At 38.2% G+C, this 27,287-nt stretch overlaps 1 protein-coding gene across 1 annotated transcript in view; it reads right to left on the reverse strand.

Moving 5' to 3' along the window:
* VWDE (von Willebrand factor D and EGF domains) overlaps positions 1-24,845 on the reverse strand; it is a 37,476-nt gene extending 12,631 nt beyond the window's left edge. The window contains exons 1-17 of the mRNA XM_036378778.1: positions 24,758-24,845; positions 19,305-19,489; positions 17,789-18,020; positions 15,772-15,837; positions 14,773-15,032; positions 13,411-13,500; positions 12,133-12,277; positions 11,236-11,450; positions 10,848-10,921; positions 8,701-8,974; positions 8,411-8,619; positions 6,974-7,956; positions 5,660-5,796; positions 2,759-2,914; positions 2,054-2,158; positions 1,596-1,707; positions 28-278 (exon numbers count right to left, since the gene is read on the reverse strand). Of these exons, the coding sequence (XP_036234671.1) occupies positions 28-278; positions 1,596-1,707; positions 2,054-2,158; positions 2,759-2,914; positions 5,660-5,796; positions 6,974-7,956; positions 8,411-8,619; positions 8,701-8,974; positions 10,848-10,921; positions 11,236-11,450; positions 12,133-12,277; positions 13,411-13,500; positions 14,773-15,032; positions 15,772-15,837; positions 17,789-18,020; positions 19,305-19,489; positions 24,758-24,845 (3,582 nt within the window). The remainder of the gene's footprint in view (positions 1-27; positions 279-1,595; positions 1,708-2,053; positions 2,159-2,758; positions 2,915-5,659; positions 5,797-6,973; positions 7,957-8,410; positions 8,620-8,700; positions 8,975-10,847; positions 10,922-11,235; positions 11,451-12,132; positions 12,278-13,410; positions 13,501-14,772; positions 15,033-15,771; positions 15,838-17,788; positions 18,021-19,304; positions 19,490-24,757) is intronic.
* Positions 24,846-27,287: the final 2,442 nt, after the last annotated feature.

The raw sequence follows: 27,287 nt of genomic DNA on the forward strand, positions 1-27,287 counted from the left end.
GTGTCATTTTACTGTAATATCCATTACCTCTATTTCTACCTTGGTCGTTGCATTGCAGTCATCTGTCAAAGAAAATGTTAATTTGTGGACATTCATTGACACAGCTTTCCATGAAAGGAGACCTGATGGGGAAAGACTGGCACCTTCTGGACCAGAATCCAATGTGAAATGAATAGCAGAGCCCTCTGGATCTGAAGCCAAAAACTGATATAAAAAATCTTCTCCATAAAATGTCTGTAGCATACCCTGAAAAGTTTCAAGCACTGGAGGCTGGTTACCTGTAACAAAGGAGATATTTTCCTCCTCTAAGGAAAAGTTGCAATATACTTATAAAAATTAAAAGGAACATATCTTTCTACTAAAGAAATCCACGTACTTATTCCTCTAAAAATTCTAATGTCATTTGAGTGGCACAGGAAAAACAGTTGATATTTTCAATGCTAGCCAGTGACTGCTGCCAGCAAGAATCCACCCACTGTGGCAAAAACCATGAAGGAAGAAGAAGGCGTAACCGGTCTCATTTGCTAAACTCTCTCATTTCTAACATCATCCTCTTTGCAGAAAGAGGTTGTGCTCCTTAGGTTTGGAGTGTTGCCTCTGGTTTTCATTCTTCTTTCATTTCTGACTTTGGCTGTATTGAATTCCAGTCCATAACATGGCTATAACATGGAAATCCCTTGACTCCCTGTCTGCTGGATGAGTTTAATTTCATTCCTTCCATTCACATCTCATCCTTTTAGAACAGTTATATCTACCTTGGCTTTCAGTACAAGTTTGAACTGGGACAAGATTCACCAAGACAGGCACCAGAAGTCCCATTCAGATAGGACCTTTCCTAATCAAGGCAGAGTCTTGAGTTCATGAGTCTTTCACTCATGAAGACACTGACAGGATGGTTGTATTTGTGAGATGATAGGCTGGGGGTGGCAGGACAGGCTGGATGGCTAGTATGAAAGCTCCAAGAAACATTCCATTTGGTGAAGGATCAAGGTGATGAGTATATCCAAAGATTGATATCTGCACCAGAAGAGCTACAACTTCTGTGTTGGAACTTTGTACTACAGAGAAGGAAAATGAAAAATTTAGACTTAAAGTTTTCCCCTCATAGTATGGTTTCTAACTGGATTGGAGTACAGAAGCCTTAGATATACTTAGATTTAGGCCATGTATCTATGCCATCAATGTAAATGATGCCCAGATATTGTCTAATAAATATGACATGTCATTTAATTTAATTTGGGATCTCCACTTGTTTGTGATCAGAACAATTTGTTGAAAAATACCTGTTACACCTATATGGTGAAGACAAACATATATGGATGTAGCTGTGTTTAATATCAAGACTCCAAAGTACTAATTAGACTGAAAGTTCTTAGTCTTCATTAGTTATTTGTAATTGCTACAGCAGAAGAGTGAGGGAAAGTAAATTAAAATATTACATATATGGTCTGGAAACAACAATATAATTTTCAGAAACTAATAAAAATGCCAAAACACTTACCTAGTTAAACTTAAAACATCACTATTACCAAAAATTTAAAAACTTCACAGATTTTTGACTATTTGGTATTAAAAAATAACTATTTAGAACTTACTTTCAACAACTGACCAAGTTAACTTTGATAAGTCAGGTCTGCACAGTAAGCAAGGGCTGGTTGGATTTGTGTCTCCTTCACCATAACAGAGTCCATCTATGTTGCATGTTTTCTCCATTCAGAGAAATGAAAAGTGATTAATTAATGTTTTTGGTTATCAAACCGGTTATGAGTTTTTAAGTATCAAATAAAATCTAATCATTCTGCACTTCTATTAAACAACTAAGCTTGCTTTTGAACCTAAACAACTAATAGCAAGTTTGGTTGTACTTGATAATTATATGAAGAACTTTTGGTTTGATTTTTTACATTTAAAATTGCCTCATTCCAGCTTCTCTTTCCACGCATTGAAAATCCCTGCAGGAAAAAAGAACAGGTATGCTCTGCTAATTTTTTCAAATTTTTTTTCAGCCTAAAAAATTGCATATTTTCATAATAGAGAGTAGTGAAACACATACCTTTAATGTACATAACCCAGATTCTTGTGGTTCACATGTCTGACAGGCTCCATCATATAATATCATTGTTTTAGAGTTGCTATAAACAAATCCATCATTAGAAATCTGCAAGGTGAGCAGTAAAAATGGATTAACTGATACAGGTATTGATAAACCCACCTGGTTTGCTAGCATGAGCTTCCATTCATTAATAGATACCCACGTGCAGGTGTCTAAACCCTCACAAAAGTCATCAGAAATCTAATCAAATCTGCCAAGGAATCTAGGCAGATTTTGACCCAATAACATGTCAGTATGTAAGGTAAATTGAATTGTGTGTAGGCTCTATTGACCTTATTGACTCCATCTGTATGAGAGCTCAGGTATCTGTTCACAAGGGTTTGTACATGTGGCTGAGCTCAACTCAGTTCTACCAAAGATGGATCCAAGGTCATTTGAAATACTCTAGATAACTACTTGGCCTTTAACTTCTACTCTTGAATAATGTGCGTCTCTGCAGGCCCTAGCTGTATCTACCAGTCCCCTTGCAGGACAACACTGTCAAACAATACTTGACACTTAAGCTTAGGTGACAAGACTGAGACTCGAAGTTAAGCAAGTTGACTTCTCCCTTTAGTACCAATAAATAAAGGATAATATCTACATGATGTATTTTCATCCTAATAGGAACATTTGTAAGTGAATATTTGAAATTTCTGAGAGTACCTTTATTTGCCATCTGGCAATGGGTTTGTCATCAACCACATCCATGACATCAGACTGCTGGCCATCACTTGGTAACTGGCATTCAACAGTCCTGGCATTTTGGAAGGCAGCTGGAATAGTTAGAGGTTCTCCAGGAATCCATTGTCTATCACTATACTGAATGTTAAGACAGAAAATTTGTTTTTCACTGAAATACATCATGAAAACATTTTTACCAGAGAAAAACTCCCCATGTATTGCACAGTGTTTGAACCAGTCAAATGTGTCTGGATTAGAATACAGTGGCAAATATTACATGACAGTGTTTGCACACACAGATTTTTACCTAATCATGCTACTGTGGAGGAGCAGGCAGAGAAGTCTTTCCTGATGCATGGCCCTCTGGCACTGCATTGCCAAGGACGAACAGCCCTTCCAGGTGGAAGGGAACAGGAGGGTGAAGCAGTGGGTGATCCTCAAACACCCTGATCTGACGTGCAAGTGCCTCTGCTCCACTCCACCTCTGCTCCCATGCCAGGACAGGCTTTAGTCAAAGGAGCAGATGAGGGTTTTGGCAAGGCTCAGGAATCATTCTGGGTGCCAGGGCAATACTGGCAGTTGGCCATTTAGCCCTTGTACAAGCCAAGAGGTTGTTCAATGGAACAAGACACCATTGACTTTTCTTGACACCCACAGACTTTTCTACTAAACTGCTGTGAGGACGAAGCATGCAAGGATCCATCTTGAGAGCTCAAGATAACAGAATAAGGATGATAATACTATTTGACTGAAGCATTGATGTGGAAGTAGGGTTAAGCATATGGAAAATAAATAACATGAGATGGAACTAAGAATCCAGGCCAACTAAGAATCAAGAGAACAACAAGTAAAAAGGATTTTGAGCTTGAGTAGTTTTTACTGAGCTTTCATTTTTTTAGTTATTGAAACCAATCAAAAGATTTATTCAGTCCAAATCTTCACATGAAGACATGAAGAGCCATCTGTGATAAATGCCTTGCCGTTTTTTTTTTAAACAGAAAAAGGAACACTTTTGCTAAAAAGACGTGTGCGGCTTCTGTTCCAGCCACTCATTTTTTTCTTTCACCCTATACTCATTTAATAAATTAACAGCAAGGTAAGTATAAAGGCTAAATATTTCTAAACATGTAATTTTGAGTACATTTAGTACTGTAACCTTTGAAATGTGATACTGTCTACTTCTTCAGAAACCTTTTGTTACTAGCTGGAGACAAGTTCAGATAATTTTTTCAGAAACAGTTTAACCTCTCAAAAAAACAATTAAAAAGCCTTCAGATCTGTAAGCATTCCAGCTCATAAGGTTCATGGAAATTGGAGTTCAATGTAAAACAGAGGGAAATAAAACTGTATTTTTGTTTTGCAGAGATTAAACATACTCTCATCCTTTACCTTTAAATTCTCTATCTCTGTAATCATAGGTTCCTGGCCATTTCCTACCCAAATCTGTATCAAGTATCTAAACTGGGTAAGACAGCCCATGAACAATAGATTTGATGTAACATTTCAAAAGTGAAAATACTGAAAACAAAAAGAAATTCTAAATTCTGTCAACATGCCTCTTCTACAAAATTTTGATCATTTAAGTTCAATCTCAAAATATGTGCAGTTCTATACTGTTGCAAATTCACTGACATTTCCTTAAATTAACTATTTCTCCAGCCAGAAAAAATAAAAAACAGTACCCCAAACTTCCTTTCTTTTGTATTCTCAAGGAAAAAATTCACAGCTTTCTCCTTAACTGCAGCTAACAGCAGAAAAATGGCTCTTTTCAGTGAGAAGATCATCATTAAAAGTGACTAATTAGGAAGTTTTTGTGTTGGGAGCCAAATACAGCATCACCAAAACAGACTTCACAATATCTTGCCATGAGTTAAAACTGAGACATTTCAAACTGCGATAAGTGAACTCCCAAGAATTGTCTTACTGGAAGCTTGGTCCAAAAGTCTTTTAATATAAGGGGAGCATAAAGCTACTCTCGACAGTCATTTCAAGCCAACTTGAGTGGATATATGTTGAGTTTAAGAAAAATCTATAGCCAGCATTGCCAAATCTGTCAAAATTATTTCAGCATCTGCTGGAAATAGCTAAGGAAAACTATTGTCTCAGGAACCCATGGAATGGTTCCCCTTTTGCCAGCTCTCACCCCTTCCATCATCACACCAATAAAATACAGTTTTACTTTTAGTTTTTTTCTCATATCTAACATGACATAAAAACTTGTATGCTGACCATTTATTCCAGGCTACAACTTGTAAATTCCTTATCTATTTACCTTGATATTTTTTTAAGAATGAGCAACAACAGTCTCTCCATACAAATTCCCCTTAAGTTTACAGTGAAACACTTTATAATCTCCTGTTCAAACCTGACATATATCATTAAATACCCATGGTATTCTACCTCTGGGAAATGGACAACGCATCAAAAATGCCTTTATATTTTCTTAATAGATTTATTATGTTTATAAAAGGCTATTTCAAGCATTAGATTTGAGACAGAAATCTAGTAATGGCTTTAACCTTGCTGTCCTTTTTCAAAGAAGTGGTACTTCAATTCCTCTCCATAAGCACTTAAAAATACAACGATGTGCTGGTTGTTACTAATAGGGCTGCCCTTGCCCTCTTCTAATGGATAGTTGCCGTGTGCTGTTATCTCCCTCCCAGCTGCTGAACATTCCCATTATGTTTTGTATTTCTCTTATCATGGAGGAAATGGCAATCTTGCAAAGTCTTGAGTGTTTGCTGCAAAGTGCTGAGTGCCTTTGCTTTTAGCTTCCACTAAACCATTGGGTTGTGCCCATGTCAATGAATAATACGTTTGACACTTTGTCCCTTGTTCTCTAGGAAGTTTAAAATGTAATTGTCACTATTCAGGGAGACCTACTTGGAATTTGATGATTTCACATTTCAGGTTCAATGAGTCCCTGAAGCCATGTCCAAACACTCTCACAGATGTGCAGTCATACTGTCGGATATTGCAAAGCCCAGCATTCTCTAGCTCTGTAATTTCTGGAGCCTGGTCTTGGAAGCACAGATTAGACAATAAATGCTAGTATGAGAACTCATTCATATGCATTTACATTATGCAATATGTTTATTTTTCTGTCCAACCATGAAAATTATGTAAACAAGAAAATCTGGGACCAGCTGAAAGGAAGCATAAACAGAAAGACTTTATAATGTTACACTGAAATTTTAAACTTAAAGTTGGGCTTTTGTCTTCTCTCGGAATCTCGGTATTAGGAAGCAGAGAAATTTCAACTGGTAACAAATGCATGTGAATACATGTTTTGCTTTCTCAACAATGGTTCTTTACATCAGACTTCCAGAATAAAACTGAAATTAAACTAAGGCCTTAGAAATAGGAACTGGAAAGGAGACAGTTATGCAATAATTTATATAGGGATTATTTTTTATTAAAAACTAAAAAAAAACCAACAAAAAAATCTCAGATATAAGTTATTTCAGAAAATAAACTGACAGATCAGAACACCCAAAAACAGTTTTTATGAGGCAAAACCATCTTATTCCTCTTGAAGTCAAATATTTCTTATTATTCTATTTCCCTCTTTCTCTATTTGCTCTTAAGTAAGTCATTAAAACAAAAACATGGTTGCAAACCAAAATATTTACAGGTTTTATAGAGCTTTGACTTCAGTAGTACTGTTCATATTTTTCCAGTGTAGTTGTTCAACTGAATTTTTAGTGAATATCTTACCTACTGAAAATGAAACAAACCCTGCCCAGCACTATTTGTTACAGCTCTTTTTTCTTCACTACCAATTCTGCTCCCATCCCATCTAACAGCTTACAGAGATGTAACATCACTGAAGACAAAAACATCCCACTGAGATTTAATAAGCAGGATCACATAAACTATAAAAAACTAGGGGAGTGATGAATGTGGCATATTTTCCCTGAAGGAGACAGCATGTGGAAACATTGACAGTCTCTTGGGGCTACACTCTGCATGGCAAAGTGACTTTTTTAATCTGACCTATTAGAAACTAAGCTCATGTTTTGGCCTTGGAAACAAGAAGGCTGAATGCAAAATAATTACAGCCGTAGTAAACTCTAACTAAACAATTGAGAACCCTTGCCCATGTGCAAAAGCAGAAGAGAAAGGGTGCAAAAAAAAATACATTTTGCACAAACACTGAGAACATTATTGAAGTAAATCTGATTTCCCCCCACTTACCAGACAGTATGCTGCAGTCATATGAGCCATAGCCTTGAAAACATGCACAGCCCCACTCTGTACATTCTCCATTCCCACTGCAGAGACTGGGACACTTCAAAGCAGTAAGCAGGCTCTCAACTGACTCTTCAAGCTCCTCTGGGCTGTAATTTATTTCTTCTAAAATTCTTTTCTCACATTCATTCTCCAGCAGAGCTAAGGAAGCTTCTGCCCAGCTGAGGTCATCTTTCAGCAGCAGATCTTTAAGGCACATATGGATGGCATCCCCTGTTCGGCGGCCAAGGAGGGCACCACAGGACCTTCCTATGCTGGAATTAGCTATTGCCTGCTGGCACAGGAACAGAGCACTAGATTCAGTAAGTCCTGAAGGTGTGGGCCAAGAAGGAAGGAGCTTTTCATCTGTGTCAGTGGCATGGTCCTCTGGGAAAAAATAACTATATCCCTCTAAATCTGTTTGGCTGAGACTTTGGAAGACAAATACTGGATGGTATTCATAATAATTTTGGCGCTTTCCTCTCCTTGTAGCAGATTGAGCTTTGTGAAAATGACTGCTGAAATACTGAGAATTTCTCCTAATGTCTAAGCTTGAACTTCCCTCTCTTTCTGTACCAGTATTTCCCTCTGAGGTGGTAGAGAGACGTGAGTTTAATAGTGATGTTTTGTGAAGTTTGGTTTGATTATTCTGCCTCTGCAGAAGTGTAGATGAATATATTTCATGTGTAGATGAACGTTTCTTTAAGCCCCTGACAAGATCAGCAGGACCAAGATACTCAGCAGTGACATCCAGTCCTGGTATCAAAGAAAGAAATCTACCATTTTCACTTTCTTTACAAGACAGAGGTTCTGACAGAGTAACTGTCTCCAGATTTTTTGCTGGTTGATATAATCCAGCATCTTCAAGTGTACAGTCACAGAAGAACATTTTTCTAGAAGATGTTAACAAAGCAGGTGTCTTGTCAAACAAGCTCTCCCCTGGTAAAATCCTAGTGAAGAAAGGAAAAGGTGAAACTGTATCATCTGAACTTTTTTCTTTGTGTTACTAAAGTATAACTTTTTTTTTCTTTGTTGTTTCATACTTCTACAGCATAAGTCTGCATCACACAGTTATATTTAAACACTAGTTAAAACACAAAACCTCAAGAGTAACTTATAAAAGAATTGAGATGAGTGGATACTTTCTGTATACCTTGGTGCTTTGTTCCAAACCTAATCAAACTAATCTTACATCATAGTGCTTAAATACTTTTTTGGCAATACAGTTTAAACTTTCTCTTAAATTAAATATGGAATGTAATTATGACATTCTAATATCAACTTAAAAACTTAAGGAGATTCTTTTTTTTATTATTTTGACATTTGACAAGTTTTTAAGAGTGTGAAGGAAAGGTAGAACCAAAAATGGTGGCATTTGATTTATCAACAGAAGCACTTTGTTACCTCCATTCCTTAATAAAAGAAAAAGGAACATTAGCATGGTTTGGGATTTCCATGCCACTTGCAGTGTGATAGTCATTCTCTGCATTTCCATCAAAGGTGCCACAGAGTCCCACTGTATGTCTGTAATCTGAACTGGGTGCCCTAAGCGTTAGGCTCATCCCCCATTCACTCACATCAGCACGAACAAAAGCTCCAGAAGAAAACAAAACCTAAAAAGATATTGAAGATAGCCTCATGAGAAACTTGATTTTTCATTTTACCTATTCTGTAAGCAATTATTTACCACTTACTGTTACTTTTCTTCCTAGGTAGGATTCAGTGATTCTGACATTGCTTCCTCTTGTGTCTCTGTTTATTACAGATAAGTGAGGCTGTGATTCATGGAGCTGACCACTACACATGTCAAATGCAATTATATCACTTCCTTCCTTAGCAACAAAGCCACAGTTGCAGGATGCTGGGTAGTGAAGACTTCCACAGTCCCACTGGCGAACATGAACTTCAAAATCTCGAGATGTACTCTTATAGAGAACAAATGTTCCTGTTTTAAAATTGTCGTAGACTCTGGAATCAAAAGAATAGCACATGATATCACTTTGGTTGTGAAATAACAGTATCACTACATGTCAGCAACTATATTTTCAAGAAGATTTCTATCATTTGGTGAACATTGATACTGAAACTCCTTTTCCCAAGTCAGAAAAAACACTACACCTCACAGAGCAAAACACAGCTTTATCCTGAGCAAATGCCATCATATCTTCCTCTGAGCAGCTCTAAATTGAAAAAAAAATCTTATTTTTACAGCAGAAAAGAAGGATTGTGAGTGGAATATACGTAGACAACGGCTGTGAATAGAAACATAAGCATGAAGCCACTGCTATTCTTTGATTCTAACAGTGCATATGGAGGGTACTTCTCAAGCTTTGTGTGTCTACAATGGTACACCTATGCAGCAACAGCAATAAGATGCCTAGCAGTGTGCATGTGGGGGCAGCTGCTGGAAACTGCACAAGTACCCTTGACAAAATGATTTCGAAAGTCACATCCTGTTAAAAAGGTCTGCTTTTATTAAGATGGAGATGGGGAGTGCTTATTCCCAATGATCATTTAAGATGAAAATCATAAATAGCAACTTGCTTTTTTTCCTTAGGGTTAGCCATCTGTCCCCTGAAGCAAGGTTAAAATAGCCAATTTAATGATTCAGCAGCAAGGAAAAAAAAGGGAAAAAACCAGCAAGAAAACCCCCAAACTTTTGCTGTAAGTTTAATAGCCTCTTGGCTATAAGTGGCATTTGACAGTTGATTGCAGCCTGCCAATTTACTTTGTGTATAATGGGGCAGCAGACAAACTGCAGATGGCTGCACAACTGGGACTGCATTGGACTGTCCATAATTCAGTAGGTAATTTGTTTCCTCAGCTTGTAAAATAAAGTAGCAACATAATTTATCCTTCAAAAAGAAAGTTCTTTCTCTGCAGCATCATGCTTACAGACAGATCACATTGCAGTAAAACACTGCTTCATGAGAAAACTTGATCACAATGCATCCATTGTTACAATGCCCAGTTAAGACATCCCTTAAACTTCTACTGAAGGAGAAACTGCAAGATCAGGATAAGCCCATTGACTTTACTAGTAGTAGTAGTCAAAGTTCATGTGTGGGTTGAACATCCTTTTTTGGAGGCAACATATCCTCGTCTTCTCACCCTGCTGCTTGAAATGTGCTTCTGCTGAACAAGAACATAAAACTCCCAGGTGTGGAGCCCGTGTTTCTTCAGACATCCTTTGTGAATCAGTAATATCTTGTAAGAAAGAAGCACACCAAAACCAGCTGTGGCTATGAAAGCTGTTTTCACTTCAAAATCCTTTTTGGCCAGTGATGTGCAAGTGACAGAAGTCAATAAGTTGCTTTGAAAGCCACTAATAAACACAGCAAAATGCTACCCAGACAGCAGACAGCTTCTGGTAATTTGATCCTTACAAGGATTCTGATACTGACACACAGAAATAGGGAAACTATGCATTTATTTAGAAACATCTTTGCATTAAAAATTTTGTTTACTAAATCATTTTATCATGGTTCATATTTAATATATGAACTTTTCTATTTGCAGTCAACAGACTCCACAGCTACCACTCCTCTTGTCCATTTACTTCATTCTCTTGCCACAACCCCAAAAATTGCCTTTAGAAATGCAAATATTACAAACCTCATCATGACTGGCAAGATTTTACCAACTAAGGCACATTAATCCTTATTGTCAAAAAAAATTGTCAACCACTCAGTGCAATTGCAGGAAACTACAGCTTACTTGTATCACACCACAGATTTAGAATAAATATAGAGATAATTAAAGAAATAAAACAAACTCCCCAAAACCCACCCAAAAATACTCCAAACACACTTAAATTTAAGAGCAGCATGCCAGTAATTACCTTCCATCAAAAGTAATTATATGAGGGTCAGTAAATGAGTAACAGTAGGCAGTGGGTAGATCCTTAACTGTAATCTTCAAAACAAAGGAAAAAAAAAATGTCAGGTTAGGAAATAAATGCACTCAGCTACATTATTTATGATAGTAGTTTACATTCCAGTAAGTATATTACATTATACTTTTAATCAATCTTAGTTGTTACTTCAATATTAAAATGTAAGACAAAAAATTCAAATGAGAACACAGCATTTCAAGGAAAAACAAAGCAACTAAAATCAACCACTTAAAAATTTTGGTGTGAATCAGCAAGTCACAACTGAAATAAAAGCTTCACTAGCACCAGCCACACTTCTGGACAGTTTACAGATCTTAACACAAAGATTTGCAACCTGTGTGCTTTCTGGAACATAGCCATTCCACAGGAAATTCTCACTGGATATAGGTGCAACTGCAATTCTGGTAATCCTGTCTCCATCCTGCATGAAGTCTGTCACAGCACTGAAATAAATTACAGCTTGACTACAGATTCCATCATTGCAGGATTTCTGGAGAAGATCCACATGACAAGAAGAAAGAGCCAAGTTTAGACCTAACTGCTCTTTACCTGTTTTAAAGAAAATACATCATTAGTGAGTTCCTTCTCTAAAGAAGCCACATTCTCCATACTACATATGGAGATACTAATATAGATACTAACTTATTTACACACACTTTCATAAATTAAAATAATGATGCATTTTTCTTGGATTTGGTCATGCAAAAAACCTCCTCTCTACCTCTTCATATACACACCCAAGACAATGTTTTTGCATTCCCCAGTTCGATAGACAAATGGAAATCATGATAGGTTTGATAATGTGAAAAAAAGAATGGTTGTCTGCATAGGCAAAGCTCCTCCTGGTTCACAGGATTTGTGCTTGAGAAAATATTACAGAAAATGGCTATAAGAGTAAAAAATAATGACTTCATGACTGCATATATAATACTTGCAATGCAACACATAAACAAAATTACCTGAATTATAAACTTTACAAGTATTACAGAATTCTGTCTATTCAAGTTAAAGAATGTGGTCCTGATATCAGTGTCTACCAAAACACCTGCAAACTTCAACAAGTAATTTTTTCATATTTTTAGCAGCATACAGAGTCATACAGACTCTGAATACTTTAACATTTTAGAAAATATCTTACAGCTTTGAAGAAGGAAACCAGCACAGCATTTATAAAAATATTTTAAAATGTAATTAAATACACAAAACGTAACAAAATCAGAGTAATACTTACCTTCATCAACACTGTTTAATGTTAATGAGATTTTGCAGTCACTTTTTAGCTGGCTAAATTCAGGACAAGGAATAGGAATGGTACTTTCTATTGTCAGTCTGTATTCCTTCCCATCTTCTGATATATCATATGTTTCTGGATGTATCTAGCACAGAAGAAATTGTGCTTAAAATGCAATCTTTGTAAGTAAACTGCAGCACTGCTTCCTAATCAGCTAGGAGTGCTTATTTACATGGGCTGAGGAGCAGCAGCATATTGAGGTGAAGATGCAGACACAGCAGCCATAGTCTTGAAGAGGTGGGTAAAGGGGCAAGGATAAGGAAAAGGCAAGAAAAAGGGTTAGCTAGAAAGGAAGGAGTTAGCAAACCACATCTTCACCACAAAATGAGTAACCCTTGGAAGCCAAGATACAAACAGCTTTGTGTACTGTCAAAGTGGACAGTGGGTGGGAGGGTGGAAGAAGTGGGAAGCTACCTAGAGTGGGAGGTAGGAAGTGGGAAGCTACCTAGAGGTAACAACTCCAAAAGAATTTGGAAGCACCATATTTCTCCTAGGATTCCTCTATACAAGCTAACAGTATGGATCACCAAAAATGGATAATCAGAAACTCAATTAGAGATAGTAACAGGGGCCTCAGCTTGGTAGGGTGGGTGGGGTCCTGAATGCAGCCTCACAGGGAAACAGAGAGAGCACATTGCCTCCTTGCAGGGTACACTGCAGAACTGCACCTCCATGAGAGAAATCTGGGCCCTGATCCTACAGGAACAGGCTCAGGCTAAGTTAGCAGGACTATACCCAATATGTAATTAATGACATGCAGTCTGTCCTTCCGGGACTGGAGTCCCATTCTTGGCCAGCAAATGGGTCCCTACAGCTCTATCTACAGCAGGAACTAAACTAGTTTGGTGCTTGGCCTCTGACCAGGCAGCACAGCACAGCACAGCCCACCTCCCAGGTACCCCTCTCCAAGCCCAGACCAGGCTGGCTCAGGCTGTGCCCCCAAACTTTATGAGCACAGCACCAGCCAGCTCCAGTGCTGGAAGCCAAGGCCTGCACTGTGTGTGCAAGGTGCCAACTCAGCCTTCCTGCACCTTGAGTACCTGGGAGCACAAAAACCACTGTGACTCTCTTGCTTTTGGACAAATTTAAGTCCACCTCAGCTGACAAGAGGCTCTATTAATTCACAGTTTATACATTCTAAGTGCCTTCTAGTCAGAGGGCTGACTGCTATAGCAATACTCAAAAATTCCTACCACATTATGTTTTGTACAAAGTTACCTTAATTCCAGCAAAAAATTCCTTGCTCTCAACTGAAGAGCTTTGTATATCTGGCTTCTCCATGAAAAAAGAAGAACTGCTACAGTAGACCTGTAGGGTAAAACCAGAATAAAAGAATATATTTTTGGTATGAAGTAGTCACATGAAGACAAAACTCGGACCATGGTCAGTTCAATGATTCATCATGGCCAGTCTTCTGATTGCACCACAAGGTACCAGTTGCCACTGGTAAAAGATAAATACTGCTAAAGAAAAAAAGAAGAAACAGACTGAGCACCCTAGGAGATTTTCCCGGCATATTCTACTAGTGGTGCAGAGATATCTAACGGCTGCACACAAACCATATTCAATGAATACCTTAAAAATCTTTTCTGGAGCATTTCTACAACCAATGATATCTATGAAAATGTATTTTACACTTGTTTCCATGTTATTCACTACTTTTTTTTGTATTTCATAGCTTTTGCTTTTTAGTTTTATTTAGTGACCATCAGATTATATTTTTCCTGATGTTATAGACCTGGATAATGCTCTTCAAGATGAGGAATTCAGTATGACTTCACTCCACTGAACCAGTTTCATGCTACTAGACACTGTGCTTTTGCTTTGGTTTGGTGTTTGGTTTGGTATTTTATTTTGCTGTATCCATTTTGAGATGTGTTGACCACACATGCAGTATTTCTGATCCTGAAAAAAAAAAGTGATGCATAGCAGCAGGAGATAGCTTTTGACTGTGCCTCTCCTTTTAAGTGTAACCAAGCCAACACTGTCAGGCAAGTCTTCACAAAGTCCACAAATGATTTTTGGGGAATAAAAATTGCTATTCCTGCCCATAAGCCATCCAGGCAGCCTGACTTTGTCTTGAACATAAATATGCATACCAACCATGTTTTGGTTTTTTTTTTTTATTTTCTCCAGCCAAAATTAACCTGTATTTTGGTGTATATATAGGTAAAAGATGAACTGATTTTCCAATGCTTAGGCTTCTCAAAGTTACCATGAGACCCTAAGTCTTCATTCTCATACAATGGAAGGTAAGGCATCACACTGCTTTTGATGGCAGAGATTAAAACATAAATCCTAGAAACAAACCCACATCCAGAGAAAAATATACATCTAATGAATCAACCACACAGCTTTTCACAACCTCTGGCTCTTACAGCCTCTCACTGAGATGGAGTTGTATCCAAAAACTCTCTTAATTTACATTATTTGAATAAAAATCTTTCCTGGAGGGACACTGCACTGTATTGAAACAATCAGTCTCAAAACCTCAGAGGTAGTGGTAGTTATATTTCTGTTAGTGTCTGTTGAGCCATATTTACAAATACACAAAGAAATCATAATAATGTTTTAACATACTCTGTCTCCAAGTCTGACATTTATCCCATCAAGTTCTAGAAGTGAGAAGGTATGAACTGCTGATTCATGTGTAAGTTCTTCTTTGACACCTTCAGGAGAAAGCCTTGACCAAGTGACAATGAATCCAACAGAGCTGTTAGCAAAAGGAATGCCAAAGGTACACCTTAGGTAGATGCTGCCTTTGATCATCTCTGCTACAACTTCAGGAACAGATGGAAGTGGTGGTGGCACAGATGGAGATGATGTGGGAGCCAGGTTACCTAGTCAAACAGAAGTGTGGTCTGTGCTTTTTATTCTGCACAAAATCAGTATTGGAAACAATGACATCGACATATTTTTTGCTAAATAATGTACTAGTAATATTTAACTTTTTTGTATGTGGAAATGCTACATAATTTCTTAAGAGAATCAAAGAAAAATGTGTATTTTCCTGCTAATAATTATTCAATGGAGAAAAAACTCTCTATGAGCTTTTGATTATATTCTAGATAACAGGAAGAAAAAGAAGGAAAAAACCCCCATCCAAATAAACCTAAACTAAAAACATAAATAAGAGAATAAAATGCAACTAATTATTTTACCAGGCAGGAGAGAGCAACATGTAAAGGAATGTGCCTTACAGAAGAATAATTTCACTATTTATGAAGAAAGTGGAGGAAAGAAAAAGAAAAAAGGAGAAAGAAAAAGGCTATTTAGAAAGGAACAGAATAAGCAACAATATGATTTGTAGATTCCTCTTATATTTTACTCCTGAACAATCATTCACCATCACTACAGTTACTTTTTGACATTTTGATACCTACTCAAAATATTCTGAGAAAGAACTTTTGTAATCCAAGTTTGTCTGAAATTACCTCCAAACTGCTCATTTTGCCACAAACCAAGCAATACTGTTGATAACATGAACACATTTTTATTCAAGTCAGAATATCACTAAATGCTGACATTATTGGGTCCCAGATGCACAGAAAACCTGGAAAATCAAAACAAAATACTCACTGCTACAGATGCCTTCAATTTCCATTCCCTCGGGATCACAGGTTTGTGGCCTTGCATCTGAAACAACTATAAAGTGTTTTTACATTTTATATTCACACACATACAGAGTATGAACAGCAGTGCTCTTAGATTATACACCAAATGTCACAAAACACCAATTGAAGTGCAAAAATTCAGAATAGAAGCAATCTTGTAATCTGATCCATGAACAGCTAGGACAGCAGTGAGCACAATGTCTTGTGCTGGAAATCATCTAGGAGGAAGGGTACAGAACATTCTACCACCTCTACAACCTTCACTGCTGATGTGCTCAGCCAATACTTACACACGCTGCTAGTGAACAAAAAGAAATTATACTATTCTCTTAAATATATATTTTGCCTCTCCAAATTCATATCTGAACACTTATTCTTTACCTGTAACCCTGGACAGCAAAATTCAGTGCAGACCTGCTTTGAAAAAAATCATCTTTTCTACAGAAGCCTAAGAAAAACTGCTTGTGCCCTGCTATTGCTTTGTATTTTGAATGCTACAGAAAAATAAGTGGAACTTCACTTAAACATGAAAATGCCAGTTAGTCACTGTACCCAAACTACATCAGAAGGGTGGCAGCAATACTGGAAATCCCATTCACCAAAAAGACTAAAGAGCAGACTTTGCTGTTCCACCTTCAGTGGTATAATGTTTGAATTCCTTAGCATGTAGAGGACAGATAGAAAATTTGCATTAGGTATTTAGAGCTGTCAAGTTAAAGAAAAAACACTGGCCACATGGTAACCTAGATACAAAAAGCAGTACAACAGTACAATGTACATCCCATGACAACATCATCTTAAATATGTGCATTTAGATTCAAAATGTGTTTCAGATTTACAGTGTTCAGTAGAGGCAAGTCAGAGTTATGCTTTTTGCCTGCTTTGTTTTGAGGTAGTAAAAATTTGCTAGCTTGCTGTCTAGCTGTGGTTTTGTATATCTTCTTTCCTCATCATGTACCAGGATTCAAAGTAAATGCAAGTCCTAGTGTGCAAGAATTCATTCTTTCAGGCACATGCTTGCTCAGCCCTTGGAGAATGTCTTAACAATTGGATCTAAATGTATGATGATGGGCCAACAAGGCACCAGAAAGCCCACTGATAGATTTGCTACTAAGCTTTTGAAAGTAGTCAGTAACAGAGAACATGACTCCAAGCAATACAGCATACGATGCATGAAAATCCTGCTAGTATTTTCATAATGGCGCGTTATATGAGCTAATAAGAATTTCCTACTACACAAATTTGTCACTGTTTCACAGTATTTATAACTCTAAGGATTTCACCCTGGCTTGCTTATCTGAAAAATCTGTCATGAATAATGAAATGCTGAAGTTTTGAGCTGCCAACACTAACATACTTTTGCAGCACAAGCGCCCAAGACAGTAGGAGACATTGCAAAGGGTCTCCTTTCTCACAGAACTAATACAATGCATATCAGTAGAGCATTTCTGTGCTGAATTTTCTTCTAGCAACAACACATATACATCCCAGAAAGATGATAAGAATTACAACAAGAAAAATATTCCTTACAGTGCTAAATAATAATTGATATAAATACAGTTTGCTCAAGTTCTTAAGACAAAATTTATTCTGATACAAAATTCTACGCATGTTCAGTAATGGCTATTTGGACAGTCTGAGTGCCATGAATTACAATGAATTTTGGCACACTGAATTTTGATTTCTAGATGTGTCTTATAACCCCACCTCATTATATGGAAAATTTCAATTCTTAAGTTTCTGGTCTTTGAAAATTAGTCAAATGCTACATGTAAGTTAAAGAGGGGTGAAGTGAACCCACCTCACCATTTCAGATAATTTCTCCTATCATATCAATATTAAAAGCAAGGATTGCAAGAAATTTTAGCATAACTATTTCCTGACATTTCCACTCCACCAAATATCAGACAGATATAAATCAGAAAAACACTTGCTCACATAAACACACACACTTAGCTGAGTTAGAGCATGTATTTTCTCACCTTCTGCACAATACCCCATGCACCCTTGGGTGGGCTGCAGAAAGTAAACAAAGAAATCCCCGCAGTTCCTGACCCTGACGGGGATTCGGAAGAGACAGCAGTCTTTGGAAGTGCTGAAGAAAAACTGCCACGTAGCACAAGCTGTTAACTGCTTCATCTCACCAGGTCGAGGCATGGATTCTGACTCCCTCAGAGACAGCCAGACAGGGGCCTGAGTCCCACAGTGATGCATCTTCAGCACCAGAGAAAAACATCAGGAAATGGTTAATGCTGTGCTTTAATTAGAGGTACATAGATAATTAATCTCTGGCAGGAGCTTTTAGTAAAGTTTAGCCAGTATAACAGAGGGATTGCTGACTTTCCTCCTCAAGGCTGAATACAAATGCACACAAAAGAGACTTAAGTCCTTCACTGAACCTAGTGAATTTGTGTTTGTATTCTAAAGACAGGCTATAATTTTGTGTGTGAAGAACTTACCAGGAAGCCATATCTGAGTGCTTTGCTCAGAAGAGCTCACAGTTGTGTTATGTCTTAGTGAGCTACTTTGCACCATTACCCTACAGTAAGTGACTGTGGGATGCTATCAGAGCACAGCAAATGCAGTGCAGAGCAGGAGTACACTGAGTATCAACTAAAGGTGTTAAAGTTTTATCTGCCCTTTGCTATCAACTGAAGGCTCAACTAACCTCTCGGATTTCTTTTAAGAGATGTGGGGAGCTGATCCATTAGTATGTTTGAACTGTTTTGTATTCATTTAAAAGCACTTAATTGATGGGATTTTAGCTTATTTTTTAAGAGACTGTGACAAGGAAATTTCAATTCAGTAGAAAAATCAAGGCTACAATATTCTAATGACATTTTTAGGTTCTTTGAGGAAGGAACTGTTTTAAAAAGGGGAAACTAAAAAGATGTATCGCCTTAGAATACAACAAAGCTCCAAAATAAAGCTACAAATAAGCTCTGAAATAAAGAACTAGTCATCTGAAGTATTAAATATTTCAAGCAACTCTTGAGTCTTTGGAGGCTTGCAGATGACAAGGCAACTAATATTCAATTAGATCTGTTAGTTCAAGTCACTTTAGGAGTAATCTCTTTTCTGTGACATGATGACTTTAAAAGCTCCACAATTACTGGGTTCATGTGGCTGCAAGCCTTTATACTGCTCTCACAGGGCCTTCCTGACACACTGACCATCACACAGTTCCATTTACAACATGATTGCCCTATGCTGCTACTGAGAAAATTTCTTTAGCACTGAGTGGAAATTACAGTGTTTGAGTGCTCTAAAAGGTATTTGATTTATCATCCTCTGCTATTGCCCATTCAGTGTAAAATTTTCAATGCTTAGATTTAATTTTCCAGTTAACACATTTTAATATAATCAAGTATTTAGAGAAGATAGGAACTTAGTATTGCTCCAGACCGCATAATCATACTCTTTTTTTTATACCTATCATACTGAAAAAATCTTCACCAAAATATCTATTTCTCAGAATGAAACTATTTGTAACAATACCTCCACACACTTGGTTGGCATCTCAGCAGGCTTATCAAAAATCATGAAGCGATACCATCCTGGAGTCAGGGAATGGTCACAGATTAAATCCTGAATAGCTGATTGCTGGAGGTGGGATGAATCAAAATGCACACTTCGGTAAGGGCTCTGCAGGATCTGATGTCCACCAGGAGAGCATTCTAGAACTGTGGAGCAAGAGCATTTAGACTATCAAGATGGAATGCCTAACAAGTATTTTAGAAAAGATGTTAAGCATTTTTAAAGGAAAATAAGGATATGTTGCAATGTTATGCAAAACTAAGTTTATGAAAGAATATATTGAAGTTCTAGTAACAACAACTTTGCATGTTAGCATTCTTGAAATTTAACAGAATTCATTATGTCATAATTTTCCTTCTTTTAGTGGACAATAAATGCAGTAATAACCACGTAGGCATTTACCCTAGACGCAAAACCAGTGGGAAGGAATATGTTTATACATTCTACCTGGATTCTTACTTTCTAGTTTTAATTATATTTATGAAACCTGAATACAAATGAAGTGTCAGATATATGAGAATACAAAACTTACCTCAGTAGGAGTAAGGTTTATCCAAAGGTGTTTTCATAATAGATTACCATTTCACAGAACTCCTCTGCATGAAATTAACAATTCCCTCAAATGGATGAGAGATAGCTGGATAGTTGCATGCAGTTTGCATGTATACATGCAGAACATAGCAAAAGTGTGTGTTAAAATGGGTAGATACTTGATTAGACATTTTAAGTAAATTCGCATTAATGACATACTAAATTATAATAAAGAAACACAACTGCCAAACATATTTTTTGACATCTAAGTGACCTTGTGGCCTCGAAAAAATCTCTCAAATTTTCTCATAGATAAAATGAAGGATCAGAATCTGAAGCAGTCTTTATCACAGTTGTTTTTATTTGGTTGGTTTGTTTGGTTTTGGGGTTTTTGGGGTTTTTTTTTGGTTTTTGGTTTTTTTTAACATAAACTCATTTAGAAATAAAGCAGAATGTCAGAATTTCTGAGTCTGATCTGGCATGTGAGTTGACTTCTGTCGAAAACAGTGGCAACAAAAGTTCTGGCTAATGGCATATTTACATACAACATACTGAATAGTCATTCTTGTTCAGGAATGTGCTTGGAAAGTGAAAGAATGGAAAAATAAAGTAAGAGATCATTTATATATAAGTGACACTAAAAGTATACCTATCTATTTAACTTGCTTTTAAAATGGATATCAATTGATGCTAACTGTGAACAGAAATTTGGGTTATACTGAATGATACAGGGAAGGTTAATTTTTGCCTTCATTATGCATTGAATTTAAAGATGCAGCTGTAAGCAAAGCTGTCAAATGTTACATTTTGAATATGAATGCTCTGATCTCCAGCTTTTGGTCCCAGGTGTGTCTGTATTTGTTGTATACTTTGCATGGTATAATTGTGTTACTGATTAGAAACAGTTTAATAATATAAGATAGTTTACTATCTTCCACATTCTTCATGTTGTTCTAGATAACCACAATTATAAAACAGTTTCAAAATCAGGTAATTCCCCACCTTTAAATGGAGAAGATGCCCTAGTGAAGGAACACACTTTATCTCTCTCAGCACAGGCACAGTATGAGAATCCTACAGTCTTTCAAAGACTAAAGATTTAATCTGATACAGCTTTAGGCTACCCAGGCAGGTAACAATAGCTTTATCTTCTATCCTCTAAGGGTAGCTGGAAGTCAGAGTGATTGACTGTGCCACCACTGTGTTTCTGAGTTTCTTGTAGTAGCCTGTGGGCTATTCATGTCCATACAATTTGACCTTACAGGGAACTTACCCTTCACTGGAATTTAGAGAAAAGCCCTTGAAGAATCACAGGTCAGTCATGTGTGTTATTGAAATGTTTTCCAAGCAAGCTACAGCACAAGCAGTTTACGAGCCATGATGAAAGCTTCTTCCTGTTCTCTATTTTTCACTGGAATTCTCCCTTTCATACAGCACCCTCATTATTTTCTTTCCTGTAACTGAATCACTCCTGAAACAATTAATATCTGTTACCTTCTCCATTAATATATCAGGCTAGACATGAGACAAGTCTTTATTTTCTTTTCCTCCACAGTTTAATTAGATCATCATTTGATAGATCTTTAAAACAGCTGACTGTAGTCACTTGTAATAGGGTTATAAATCCTACTAAAGATCAAATTATAAGTTTCTTATTATTATGCATGTCACTTTAAAAGGCCATCCAGCTCTTTATGAATATAGTGTATCCCTTTTTCCTTTTGAGAAGTATGCTAATATTTTTATCGTCGTTGTTTGGAAATCTTATGTTGTGTAACACTGGGTGATTTTTTTTTCTTTTTTCTTTTTCTTTCTGAAAAACTACTAAAAATAACTGTCATCATCAATAACACAAATAAAAACAACTTTTCTGCACACCTGAGTGTAACTAAAGTGCTGTCTTAACTTCAGCAACAGCAAAAACAACAAAATTATCATGTTTATGGACAGACACACAAAAAATTAATGTTGTGTTCTCTGCGAAAACGTTACCCCTGCAGAACAGATCTGCTCCAACCAGAAGCATTTAAGAGGGAGTTGGCTAAATTTTCCATTGAAATAATGATTTCCTTATTCAGGATGCCTTAAATAAAAACAGATTTTGATATAAGAGTCTTTCAAATATTATTCTCAGAATGATGAATAGTGACTTTGCTGAAATGCTCCAGAAAAGCTTTGCCTCTAACACCCAGCAATTTTATAGACTCATAGAGCAGTTTGGGCTTAGAGGGACTTTAAAGACTATATAGTTCCAACTTCCATGACACAAGCAGGGACATGTTTCACTGGACCAGGTTGCTCAGAGCTCCATTCAAGCTGACCTTGAATGTTTCCATGGATGGGGCAGCCACAGCTTCTCTGGGCAACCTGTTCCAGTGCCTCACCACCCTCACAGCAAAGAATGTTTTTCTAATATCTAATTTAAACCTACTCTCTTTCAGTTTGAAATCACCACCACTTGCCCTGTCACTACAGGCCCTTGTAAATAATGTTTCTCCATTTTTCTTGTAGGCTTCCTGATGATTCAAATCTGACAAAATTATAAGGATATGAAAAGAGGTTCTGATAGCTTTGAAGTGCTAAGGAAGGTTACCTACCTTCCTAAGGGCAGGCTTACCCACCAGTTCTGTCCAGGATGTGAGGAACATTAAATTAGGGGAAGATTTCTGTGCTACTGGTGTGGCTTGACTTCATCACAAAAAATCCTAACACGTTTTGACACAAACCAGAACACTCATGTAAGTTTTAACAAAATTTAGCATTTGATCATGATTGTTCTTGACAAAAACCTTTCCATATACATGGAATATTATTTTTAGTTATTTATTGACCTTTAAATGTATTAGTGATTTAATAACTTTCATTTTAAATATTTGCTATAGAATAGTGAAAATTCAATTATAAAATACACAAATGAATACTTGAGAAATAAGACCATGATATCCAGTCTCCTTTGTAGACTGTGTACTTGTGTTTTCACTTAAACTAGAGGAGATACACACAAAAGGTTATCAATAGATTATTAGGAGAGACTTGTTTCTAGAAAGTTGTAACTCTCCCATTCTGTTTGGTGGTCAAGATACTACAGTCTACATTGTCCAGACTACACTGTCTGCTGAAAAAAAGCAGACCATCCTGGGAAAACACACAGCTAATTCCCTAGCATTTGAGTTTACTTTATTTTATCATATTCTGTGCTTCTTTCCACAAACACCTTATATATATACTGCTCATGGATCTCTACCTTCAGTTTGTATTTCTGCACAGCAGGAAGAATTTGATTCCATATTTGCTTTTTCCTGACTGTCTTCAGGATTAGTGCAGTGATCTTTGCTTTGATCCATCCCAGACTTCCCTGGTCTTGATGGATACTGAGAAATGTGAACGTAAACTGCAACATCTTAAAACACATGTGCTAGAGGATGAGCCTTTTGGGAGAGATACAGATGCAATCTCTGCAAACATGTTGAGGTTTCTACCATGGCTGCTGTAACCTGAGTCACATAATACCTCTGAACACCTTAACCAAAAGTCAAAGAGGTTCCTGAAGTCAACACAGGAGCTCATTTGCCACAAAGAGATATGAAGTGGTTCCTGATGACTATCTCTGAGGCACTGGGGTGGAAAATGAGTTCCACAAAGGAAGGGCTTTTCAACTTCCTGTTCACATCTCTGTTCCATCCATGTGCAAAGAGGGGTCAATGATTTTCCACCTGTCCAGAATGTTTCCAACCCAATGGAACAGAAAGGAACTGAGGACTACTGGGTACAAACTGGAGTAGAGAAGAGAAAAGGAGCCACAGCAAAGTACAAACAGGCAAGGGCAGAGTGGCAACAGTGACAATCCAGTCCCTTAGGTACAAATAGCTTTTAAGTGTATAAGTCCTGCTGCCCAAAGGCTGAGGCCTGGCAAATGACCCCTGATAAACTAACAGTGTCTTCAGTAAGTGCCCACCGTGGGTGGGAATGTGCTTTTTATTGCATCTACTGACTGCAAAGGATACAGAATACCAAAATCCCAAGGCAGAAATTAGAGCTATGACTGAATTTAACAAAAGTATTTGTGGATCTAAACTCTTCCAAAATAATAAAATAGAAAAAAAAGTTCACTTTTTGGAAGAAGTTATCCTGGAACAACTTTTTAGAGTGATACTTTTAAAGGAGAACATAGAAATTACTGTAACTACCTAAAAAATGTCATTTTCTTTGATGAGACCTATAAAAGAACATGAGAAAAAATGTTGTAGCAATGACAGTATTGCAATCCCATGGAATAGGAACATGGTGATTCCTATGCATGGACCAATGAAGAAAATCGAATCAACATGCACAAATTAATACATCTTTACAAATAACCACATTAGACTGGTGTTAAAACACTTTTCAGCCACGTCTGTTCGCACCCCACGAGATGCTTTGCAAAGGTAGTAAATAATCGCCTAACTTTTATGAAACTGTAACATACATGTTTATCAAACGTTTTCTAGTAGCTCTCATTGCAATACGTTATTGCATCTACACTTGATGCAGATTTTCTATCCGAAACTTGAAGCTATCCACACACGGGTTTAGCAGAGGTCCCAGGTGAGGATGTGCCAAGGCACTGCCTGTGCTCTAACACTGCAGAGAGCGATGGAGACCCAGCACCTTGGCTCCTGGAGTTCCCCTGGGCAGGTTTTCCCCGCAAGTGCGCAGTGACAAGGGCAGTTCCTATTGCGGCAGGTACAGGGTTCAGCCTGTTCCAGAGGCGCCTGTGGGCACGCAGCCCCGCGCCGGGCGGTGCGGGGCCGGGGGGAACCCGGCGCTGGCCCCGCCGCAGGAGCCGCCCGCGCCCGCCCCTCCGGCGCGCTCACCTGCCCTTCCCGGTGCCCGGGCTCCCTTACCTCTCCGGCGGGCTCCGGCCGCCGCCAGCCAGCCCAGCACGGCCGCGCCGAGCCAGAGGCGCGGGGCTGCGGGCGCGGCCCCCGGCATGGCCCCGCCGCTCCGCTCCGCTCCGCTCCCGGCCCGCCCGCAGCTCCCGGTGCCTCTGGCCTCTCCCCGCGCCCACCCTGCTCCTCCACGCAGCCCCTCCCTCGGGGGCCTCGGCCCGCCCCCGGCCCGACCCAGCCCGTCCCGGCCCGGCCCAGCCCCACCGGGGTCGCTGAGGGGGTGTCCGTGCCCCGGCCCGGCCCGGCCCGGCCGAGCGTGTGTCCGTGTCCCGTCCCGGCTCTGGGGCTGCCTCAGCCCGGGGCCTGTGGTATCCCCTGCCCCGGGCTCCCTCGTGGGGACTTTCTGCATGAAAACGAGCCAAACAGTCCTTGGTTCTTGTCGGGGGCTCTGTGAAGGTGCTTGTCCGTATCCCAAAGAGGTCCAAACAGACCCGAAGTAGGTTGGCATCGTGAGCAATGTCCTGTTCCCCTCCAACCCAGAATTGTATTTATTTTCTGATGTACAGTAAAATGCTGAAGAGCTGGTTTCAAATTGGACCTTCGATAGACCACCAAGAGTCTTTTATATTTCTTTAACCTTTACTATATTGAATCTTCATTACCATTAATGGAGACTGAATTTAGCAATTATTTAACAGTTCCAAGAGCCCAAGCTTCAAGACTTGCTAAGAGATGCTCCTCTTCAGAGATGTCTGTCAGAGGACAAAGAGCAGGACAAATCTCAGCATTTAAGATTTGTCACTGCTGGTATTTTCCACAGTAGGCCTGAGGTTGTGCAGTCATTGAACTACTTTGCACACACCAAGCAGTACAGCAGTACACAGAAATGTTTCACAATCTCTGTAGCATATGTAGGCCTAAGTCTCAAAAATAAAAGTTGCTGACAACTAAAACACACCTTACTGCCTTCCACTGAACATCTGCCAGGCTACAATGGTCAGCAAAGGCTGCTTCCATGTTGTACTGACCTGGATGGCTCTTTGCAGAGCCTGCAGGAAGAGTTATCAGGCCGTGGAGTCAAGGCAGAGGCAGAGCAGCATTGTTGGGGTAACCTCAGTCATCTTTTGTTCACATACTCTGAGCTTCTTCCTTGCAAGAAACAGTTCAGCTCTATGATGCGGTGAGTTTTTTAGAGGAATTGCTGGCACAGCCTGACAATTGGATATGGTGTCTTAGATTCCTGTCAGTTGTCTAACGAAGACTTTTGTCCTAAAAAATTGGGGAAATTTTAACAATAAATTTTCTTAATTGTTTACTCAACTCTCTCCATTATTTGTCAGCAGATATGACAAACTGTTATCCTGAAATACTGTATATGTCTGAAATGAGTTTGAGCTTTACTTCTCTTCTTTCCCAAACCACATGTTTATAAAGAAAACAAGAGGGTTGAAAGAGATATTTTACAAAACAAATTACAAAGTCAAGAGCTAGAAAGAGAGATGTGAGAAGCTTTGACAAAATTTAAACATTGAGCTACTTCTTTGACCCCTGCTAGTCATGATAGAGTGGTATTTACAGGAGGATTAACACCTTTTGTCATGGATCATTCAGGGGATAGAAAGAGTAGGCAGTAATGGCTGCTAGAGTACAGGCACCTTTCATCTTTTCTGGACTGGTTTTCCTCTGCCAGCTCCCTCTGCTACTATCAGCCTTGTAGCCTCTTACGGTGACAGCAGAGAAAGAGCATATTGTGGTTAAAAGAGCTGACAACTCGCCAAAAGTAGTACTTGGCACTCATGGTAACAGAGTTGTGTCAGTGACAGTGAATTTATGGAAAACAAAAGTAATTCTAGGGCTTATTATAGGAGAACAGGGCTTTCCAGCAGGTTGAATTTCAGATAGTTTCTGTGGGTAGTTTCCATAGTTTCAATTAAGTAAATCATAGGCTTGGTAAAATTGTGTTGCACTACTGAAAACACCTCTTTCATTTACAATGGAATGTGAAGTCAAACTGCAATTTTGTATGTGTATATTATTAAATAGCAGGATGTTTGGGAGGAAAACCAAGAGTGTTGAATGAAGAATTTAAGATTCTATCATGGTTATGTAACCCAAGTCATTGCTTAATATTCCACTGAAAACATGGCACAAGGAATGATGATATCAATTCTAGGGAGCATTTAGATGCTGCAGCACAAAGCAGCATTTCCCAGAGTAGATTTTATGATTTACAATGAAAGAAAGAAAGATTTAAGGTTTGTTTTGAAAATTATTTCAGAACTGACTTAGAGTTTAGTAATCTCAGCCTGTTTGGTGGAGCTTTTAAATATATATTTATTTTAAGGTGGATTCTGAAGTCCTGTCTATGAATAAATTAAATTTATTATTTGAACAAAGCCTGAGCAGAAGTGATTTTGCTGACTCATGACTGTCTCATAAGGCAGGGAAGAGCATAGTGATAAATTGAAGAAAGAAGACGTGTTGGATGACAAGGAACACAACTTGGGCAATGCTGAAAATAGAATTTAAAAATTCAGATAACAAA

The sequence above is a fragment of the Molothrus ater genome, chromosome 1 (assembly GCF_012460135.2).
Source record: "Molothrus ater isolate BHLD 08-10-18 breed brown headed cowbird chromosome 1, BPBGC_Mater_1.1, whole genome shotgun sequence".
Lineage (NCBI taxonomy): Eukaryota > Metazoa > Chordata > Aves > Passeriformes > Icteridae > Molothrus > Molothrus ater.